Source organism: Uloborus diversus, chromosome 10, assembly GCF_026930045.1.
Source record: "Uloborus diversus isolate 005 chromosome 10, Udiv.v.3.1, whole genome shotgun sequence".
Taxonomy (NCBI): Eukaryota; Metazoa; Arthropoda; class Arachnida; order Araneae; family Uloboridae; genus Uloborus; species Uloborus diversus.
The window spans coordinates 127,666,947-127,676,570 of NC_072740.1; the positions used below are offsets into that span (position 1 = coordinate 127,666,947).

The window sequence follows — 9,624 nt, forward strand, 5'->3', positions numbered from 1 at the left end:
TTTTATGATAAATATCATTCTGGTGTATGTATATAAATAACAACTATATTGTTAAAAATCATCTATAAATTAAGCTCCACAGTAATTTTGTAGCCGTTGTAATTCAAATTTTAACTTGTATCGATTTAATTTATCTCCATTTTCTCTATTCAAGTGCTTTACGTGTTTAAAAATTTCGCATTATCTTCAATTCAAATTGTACAAAGCTGTAACAGTTACTTTATAAATGAACAAAAAAAAAAAAAACACTCGCAGTGGATTTGAACCCGGATCGACAGCATGGAATGTTGGATGGGAAGGTATGATTGGAACTAACTCTTGCCCAAACAACGTAATACCTTTAGCAGAGTGAAATTGGAGTTCGTGAATCAGTATAATTGAAGACGAATAGCTCATTAAACATCAATTAATTTATTAAAAGATAAAAAAACAAAGTATATGGCTTTGACAAAAAGTAAATAAGGATAAGTATATCATTATTGCAAATACCCCCGTTGACCTAGACTAATAAGTATTATCAATTGACCCGACTATCGTTCATGAGGAACGAAGTCTTCAATGGACAAACGTCATACTACTTCAATTAAACAAAAAAAAAAAGGCTAACAGCCTAAGCTTGCTGAACAGACAGCAAGTTGGCTTGCTTGACATGAGCCAACGCGTCTAGGCTGTGCAAGAAGTGAGAGAGAGATCAACTGATAACAGCTTTGCTTATATTCAGACTCTCATTAGCATATCTTCACTTCAATGCTACCTGATCGTGATCTTCAGTGGCCAAGCCCGAAGCGTGTGCACGTGACGTCACATGTTCAAGAAGAATCGACGTTAAATTAGTCACGTCATGGGCAACGCCCACTACACGTGCCGTTCTCTATTCCAAGACTATTACGTCACGGATTCTAGCGTTCGTTAAGGAACAATGATATGAAAACTGCAAATATGTAAAATGTTATCTAACATACTAAAAAATGATAATAGACCTTCACTTAGATTGACATACTATGTCTATCAAGGCCTCCCCATTATCATTTTGATAATCTAAAAAAATTTGAGAACAGTATAATATTAAACAATCTTTAAAAATTTAGCCATATCCTTTTACAAAACACAATAACAATGTTAATAGAACAACAATTATTAGAACACTTATTTCAACATTAACAAAGGGATTCCGGAGATCCGTAACATCCGAGAAACACAACATCAGAAAACAGTTCATGTTCGAGGAAAGTTCATCTTGTTAAATCAATTTAAATTTCTTCTCAATTGAAAGTTCCTTGTACACATTTGTCTGAAAAACATGAAAAAAAAAATACACAAGTAACTGTTCAAATCAGCATACGTAATACGTTGTAAAAAAAAACTCTAGGATTTCTAATATTGATCAATGATAAAATTGAATTTTTGAAAAAAAAATTGATATACTATGTTTGAGTTATATTTTAAACTTCTCATAAGGCATTCTGCATCGCTAAGAGAAACTCAAGTTTTTTTTTTTCAATTTATCATAAACTTTTGGTCCTTTAAAAATTTGACCCTTAAAGTTGTGACCATTTAAAATTCCAGTTTTAATATTTTTATACTTGTTAGGTAAAAAAAAATTAAATATTTCGAAAAAGTAATTTTAACAATTTTAAAATTTTTCCGTTCAAAAATTAATTAACCCTAATCACTTCATCAATTACCCCACTGGAAAACGATCTAGTGGCTTTTACTTGACTTTTAACGAAGATAAAAATCAATCTAATTGTTCACCTTGCAAGAGATTTAACATGAAAAATATCATATGATGTAAGTGCAAATACGAATATTCAAGAGTTACAAAAAACATTTTCAAAATTTGGAAAAAAATTTCTTAAAAACAATGTTATTTTTGTTCACAATAAATATTTTCAATAAATGTTTGCAATTCAAAATGGGTTTGAGATTTCGTGAAAATATCTGCCAAATTTTCCTTACTTCGAATATATTTAATGTCAAAAACATTTTTACAAACTAGATCTCTAATAAAAAATAGTTTCACATCTATGTGTTTGCTTCTATGGTTTTCAATAGGTGAATTTACAAAATCAATTGATGCTTGATTGTCAACAAAAAGAATAGATTTAAATTTAGATCTTTTGATTACTTTATTTTCGATGCATTCATCTAATACCCTATCAAACCACATCAATTCCTTAGCGGATTCTGTCATTGCAACAAATTCAGCCTCCATAGTGGATAAGCTTACACTTTTCTGTTTAAATGTACGCCATTCAATCGGCGATTTGTCTAGAAAAACAATTTGTCCGCCTAAGGATGTGCGATCGTCTCGATTTGACACGAAGTCAGAATCCGAGAAAGTAATCAATTGAATTTTGCTGCATTGTAACTTTAGTTTTAAATCTCTCGTTTTCCAAACATATCCGAGTAATTTGACAAGGCCATCCCAATGAATTATACCAGGATTTGATTGGAATTGACTAAAAATATTTACTGCATATGCGATGTCTGGACGAGTTCTATTTGCTACAAATGCTAAGCAACCTACTAAATTTCTATACGGATATTTTGTCATTTCTTTTACTTCATCATCAGTTTTAGGACAATCAACATTTGAATAAATGACTCCTTTGCTAATGGGTAAAGATGCTACAGGAATGTTAAAATTTTCGAAACGTTCATAAATTTCCTGAATATATTCCAATTGACTTAAACACAAATCATTTTCTTCGTTTAAGAAATCTACCCCTAGCAATTTGCGTGTTTTTCCTAATACTTTTAGATCGAAGTATTCATTCAACATGTTGATTGCGCTATTTATATAACATTCATTTTTACCAAATAAAACAATGTCGTCGACATAAAGAAGTAAAATTACATATTCATTGAAATAAACACAATTACAACTTGAAAATTTAGAAAAACCAATTTTACACAAAACTTTTTCCATTTCATAATACCATAAACGGCCACTTTGATGTAAGCCGTATATAGCCCTTTTGAGTTTACAGTATAAATGTTCTTTACCTTTAATTTCAAAACCTGGAGGTTGTGTCATAAATATGGTTTCCTCTAAAGGTGCATACAAATACGCGCATTTAATATCACATTGAACATGCATCCATTTTTCACATACTACCAATAGTGCGAAAAAAAATCTAATTATGCCGAATTGGACCACCGGAGAGTAGGTCTCCCAAAAATTTAGGCCCCTGATCTGAGTATGACCTTGAGCACATAATCTACTTTTGAAACGTACTACCTGGCCTTCCTCATTTTTCTTTACCGAATAAACCCATCTCGATCCTATTGGTACCCGTATTTTCAGGCAATTCAGACAATTTCCACACCTCGCGATTTAACATCACGTCATATTCTTCTTTCATTGATGCATTCCATTGATCCCATTCTTTTGATTTTAATGCCTGTTTGTAAGTACTCGGAACTTTAATATCCTCCGCTAGTCATGAAGAATTCAAATCTACCTTTGGTCTATTAGCGGAAATTTCACCTTCAAATAGGTCCTTACCTACGAAACTAAACATATTTGGATCATACGCGATATTATGTTTATTGCAATATTTGTGAACATCATGCATGGATCTTAATCTGGTATTTTTCCCTTTCTCAAAAAAATAAATATCATTCCTAGAACTATCCGTCCTGGGTCTAACTTTTCTAACCCAAGTTACACTTTTTAAAGGTTTACTTTTCCCGTCAACTTCGCTTTCTGATTCTGATTGTAATTCGCTTTGACTAGTTTCCCCCCTCCTCACTGAAAACAGATTCTTCTGCCATCTCGTCAAGGTCAGAACTTTCGACTTGAGTGAGAGGCCAATTTGGGGTGACTTTTTCTTTCTCTTTTACGTTCGCGAATTCATCTTTGTAGAAAGTGTTTTCTTTGAAGGACACGTCTATGGATTCTATAATTTTATTGAGTTCAGGAACAAAAATACGATATCCTTTTCGTTTAAAAGCATAACCGACCAACACTCCTTTTTGAGCTTTTGCATCGAGTTTATTTCTTAAATTCTTTTGTATAGCTATGAATACAACTGTGCCAAATGCTCTTAAATGACGAGCCGAAGGTTTTCTGCCTCCGTACAGTTCAAAAGGTGTCTTTTTCTGGTTTTTGTGGCAGACGCGATTCCACGTATAGACAAAATATAACATGGCTTCAGGCCAGAAATTTTGTGGTAATCCGCTTTCTTGAAGTATTACGCGAGTTGCGTTAGCTACCACCCTGTTAAAGACTTCCGCTACTCCATTTTGCATCGGAGTAAATGGTACAGTTAATTCGTGCTTTATGCCCTTTTCTTTACAAAAATCATCAAACTCATTGTTTACAAACTCAGACCCATTATCTGTTCTTACAAATTTTACATTTTTACCAATAAAGTTTTCTGCTCTTAAAATATGGTACTTCAAAATTTCAGGAACTAGGCTTTTATTACAAATTGGATAAAGTGAACATCTCCGAGAAAAATCATCGATTATGGATAAATAATATCTTTCTCCATTCCTTCCCTTGACACTATATGGTCCCCAAACGTCAGCGTGAAGGAGTTCAATCGGTCGTTTCGACCGAATATTATCTATAGACTTAAAACTAACGCGTTTGAACTTTCCGATTTTACAATTGTCACAATTTAGTTTTATACTTTTAAATTTGGGTAAACCATTAACGGATTTTAAATCACCGGTTTGTCTGATAGAATCTACGTTCACATGAGCAAATCGCTTATGCCAAGTTTCCAAATCTACTGAATTATTTTCAGGAATGGGATTCTTATCTACATGATTATTCTCAGAGATTTCACTATCCACAGTTTCAACAATATACATGCCATTTTCAAGTTTTGCTTTAAAAATTGGACCCTTTTGGCTAGATACCTCCACGAAACCTCCTCCCCCTACAAATTTTGCACCTCCCTGGTCAAATTTAGTACCAGATAAAATATTACGACGTAATTGGGGAGAATACAATACATTTTGTAAAATTACAGTTTTTTCACCAAAATTAACTTTAACATCTCCTTTTCCGACAATTGGAAAGGTTTTCTCCTTTACTGCTACCCGCCATACGAACATCCCGAACTTTCTCAAAATTCACGAACCAGTCCTTTCTAAAGGAAAAAATGATGAGAGGCGGCTGTATCAAAGGTAAATAGGTTCCTAGATCGCCCTGTGCCTGAATGACTTAAATTAGCTTCAGAGACAAAATATAATTCGTACTCACGTCTGTCGTTGGAAAATGATCGTCTCCGTCCTTTGGAATTCCATCGGCGACCTCGACTTCGGTTTCTACTTCGGTTCCATCTGTTGGGTCTGTCACTCCTCTGCTGGGGTGAGACTTCTCGGGGATAACCTCGTTGAGTCGTTTGGTGGTTCCGTGGTGGATGACACTTTTTCCGGGTTGGGCATACACGCTTAATGTGGCCCTGTTCGCCACACGAGTGGCAGATAATCTTTGTCATATAAGCGTATGAATTGGCTTCTTTCTCCATATTAAGGTTCTGGCGACCCTCTTCTACTATCAGATCAATGACAACCTTATCGAATCTAAACTCCGGTGCAGGACGTGTGAGAATGTTCTGGACAATATTGTCATATGATCTAGGTAAATTTTGGAGAAGGTGAAACGTCAGGTAATCCTCGGGAAACTCTGGATAAGCTAATTTTATGTTATCAAAAATTCGTTGAAGGCGAGCGGCGAATAAATTTAATTTTTCGCCCTTTTCAAGATGGCACTGATTTAATTGATTAAAATTTTGCATTTGAACACATCGATTATTAGGGAAGAAATGATCCCTTAATTTCTTCCATGACTCCGCAGGATCTTCTATATTTTCAATGATTTTCTTTAAACTTTGGTCGATATTTAAAAAAATAATTGACAGCGCGGCTCTTCTTCGTATTTCGTAATCGCGAACATCTCTAGCGGTGATTTCGGCTTCTTTGCTGATAACGGGCACTTTTTCCGATCCATCTACAATGGACCACGCATTCCTGTCCATAAGAAGGAATTTGGCATTTATTGCCCATTCCGTGTAATTTTCATTCGTAAGTGGCTCTATGGTAACCCCAGAAGTAGCCATTATAAATCTTGACTTTTAAATTCGCATGCGCGATAAAAAGAGTCTTGGATGAAAAAAATCCTACAGTTCCATTAGGTAGAAAAAGAGTTCACTTCCAAAAAATTGCCGTTTTCAAATATCAACTAGTGTCGCTTTTCCACAAGCATCCGAGATCTCTATGAAATTTCGTAATTTGACTGAAGAACATCGGTAAAGGATACGATTAACACCATTTTCTTACACATCGCTTGTTACGGCCTCCCCGAATAAAACTTTCTTGCACAGCGGTATTTGCTCGAAAAAAAAATAAAATTTTATTCTCAAAAAAATTTACAACTGATTCACTTTCAAAGAACTCTACAGGGGAAAGGCAATCTGGGCCCATAACCCCTTGTTGGATGGGAAGGTATGATTGGAACTAACTCTTGCCCAAACAACGTAATACCTTTAGCAGAGTGAAATTGGAGTTCGTGAATCAGTATAATTGAAGACGAATAGCTCATTAAACATCAATTAATTTATTAAAAGATAAAAAAACAAAGTATATGGCTTTGACAAAAAGTAAATAAGGATAAGTATATCATTATTGCAAATACCCCCCGTTGACCTAGACTAATAAGTATTATCAATTGACCCGACTATCGTTCATGAGGAACGAAGTCTTCAATGGACAAACGTCATACTACTTCAATTAAACAAAAAAAAAAGGCTAACAGCCTAAGCTTGCTGAACAGACAGCAAGTTGGCTTGCTTGACATGAGCCAACGCGTCTAGGCTGTGCAAGAAGTGAGAGAGAGATCAACTGATAACAGCTTTGCTTATATTCAGACTCTCATTAGCATATCTTCACTTCAATGCTACCTGATCGTGATCTTCAGTGGCCAAGCCCGAAGCATGTGCACGTGACGTCACATGTTCAAGAAGAATCGACGTTAAATTAGTCACGTCATGGGCAACGCCCACTACACGTGCCGTTCTCTATTCCAAGACTATTACGTCACGGATTCTAGCGTTCGTTAAGGAACAATGATATGAAAACTGCAAATATGTAAAATGTTATCTAACATACTAAAAAATGATAATAGACCTTCACTTAGATTGACATACTATGTCTATCATGGAAGCCCAGCGCGCTGCCCACATGACCGCCGGACGCTTGTTTACGGACAATCTCTACTAGTTAATAAGTTGCGCGTAAATCTTTAAAGGCTGTTTTCTCGGAATTTTATGGCTAGTGCGCTTTATTACTTTACCCTGAGAGTACCCTTAAGGGATACTACTAATCTGCCAAATCTCATCCCGATCTGAATTTCCGAGACCGTAACCTCTCCTTGTAAGTCCATGATGCAGCTCATACTAGGAACTTAAACATAAACTATGTCTTTAGGAAACAAATAGATATTTTCTTAAGTATTGCAAGAAAAGTATTCCATTAAAATTTGCCTTAGCCAGAAGGAAAAAAATACAGATATAAAAAGAAATGGCGGAGCTAAAAATAAAATACTTTAAAATTTTGAAAATAATTTGAAGAGTAGACAGAAAATAATGAATATTTACCTTTTCTTGAAACAAATTAATGGAGGTATTACAGTGCACATCAACAGGGCTGATAATGGGTAGCATAGTGAGGTTTCTGTACTCCAATACTTCACAAGTTAATCCAGAAGAAAACTGAAAACAAGTTATTCAGCATTAAACATCACAAATAAAACATACCATTAATCATTTTTGTTAGTATTTATTAAGCGGCAAAATTTCTCACGGGAGGAACTACTCATAAAAACAGAATACACTACATGTTAAAAGAAAAACTGTACGAACATTTTTTCTGTAACTTAACTGAAAAAAAAGGCCACATGATGCACTTTAACACTAGAATAATTCATGAAAATTTCAAAAAGATTGGAGCGCTTTATTTTTGAGTTTAGATTGTTTCAAATTAATGAAATGAAAAAGAATGTTCCTTCCTCTCTGAATAGAAGTAATTGCCCAGTGGTCGCATGGAGAGACCACTACAGGTTTAAGAAAGTTGCTCACAGAATTGCTTACAAAATTACTGGTAACTTAAGCATAAAATAAGCCACAATAGAGCACATATTGCAGTAAAATTTACACACACATTTTTGTTATAAACTTATCCTTCAGGACATGAAAAAAAAAGGTATCACTCTCTTTTTTTTTTTTTTTTAACAAAAATAGACAGTCTACTTTATACTCATTTGTATGCACTGAAGACGGATTCTTAGTAACTGAGACAATGCAATTTTTGTAGAAAATATGTAACTTATTACTTTTTTTGGTAGTTTGAAAAAAGGTTAATCTTCATTCAACTTGTCTGCAACTATTTAATTAAATTAAGAACATGATGAGACATTTCAGCATCCTTCCCCTCACTCATATATGTTCCCCAATAGAGCAGTCAGATGGCCTAGCTAGTAACTGAAGCATTACACAAAGCTCAAGAAAATTCATAGCAACCAGCATTGTCTGAGTTTGGGAAATTATCTTCTTGAAAAGTAAGTCTGGGATGGGTAAAAAACAAGACAGCAAAAAATATTGCAGAACTTTCTTTGTATTACTAAACTGGCCAAGTTATAAAGAAACAGCAAATCAAACAGTTACGCTCACATGTGGTTCTGAGTAGCATGTAATACAAATGGCTGAATATCTACAGTGTGAGATACGTCTTCTATAATTATCAGGATCTAGTTAGAAACAAGACTCCTAATTAAAAATTGTATAGGATTTTATAGTCAGTGCAGATCCAAGTTCATCACATTAAGTGTCACTAAAATGAAACTCAAGAAGGCACAGGTATAATGTATAAAGAGTAACTGGCAAAACGGCTCAACAGACTTTGTTTCAGTCAGTTTTTAAAATCTTACAAAACACTTTTGTGTGAGTCATAAATCGACTGATGGTGTCAACCAAAGCTCTGAGAGTTAACTTGATATTAGCTGTTTAATATTTAGATAACTTTAGGAATGATTACTATGAACATGATAATGAATTTAAAAAAAATTCTCAGCATTTAGCAGTAGGATTTTGCACTTCCATTTAGTTATCTGATGCTACTTTCCTAATAACTCTTCTGCAAGCATGCGCTGAAACGTTTAGACACAACCTAAAAGATTGATCTCATTATCCTTATATAATTGCAATTGTTTTTAATTCTACACTGTTATAAAGAAAAGTATTAACTCTTAGGGCTGCCCATAAATAATGCTACTTTTCCTCCCATTTTTGACTCCTTCTTCTTCTTGCTACAAAGCGACACACTTCGCCTTACCCCTTCTTACCCTTTAGCAACATCTCAAACTTTTTTCATTAATATATCCATGTAAAAATATGTGATGTTATACTTCTTGTAACCCTCTTCCTCCCCCTTGTCACAAACTTTCACAATTTCACAAAAGCAACTCCCCTCTCATTGCATAATATCATTTCTGGACAGCCCCTTAACAACTTTAATTAGAAGTTCTGTTTGGTAATGTGAAAGTTTTTATTACATCATTGAGCTAAATTTGTAAACATTAGACAGTCAAAAAAAAAAAAGTTTCTTTAC

The 9,624-nt window shown here is 34.3% G+C and overlaps 1 protein-coding gene across 1 annotated transcript in view; it reads right to left on the bottom strand.

Moving 5' to 3' along the window:
- LOC129231174 (intermembrane lipid transfer protein VPS13B-like) overlaps window positions 1–9,624 on the bottom strand; it is a 174,463-nt gene that overhangs the window by 57,649 nt on the left and 107,190 nt on the right. Inside the window, 1 exon segment of the mRNA XM_054865421.1 lies at window positions 7,617–7,730. Within this exon segment, the coding sequence (XP_054721396.1) occupies window positions 7,617–7,730 (114 nt within the window).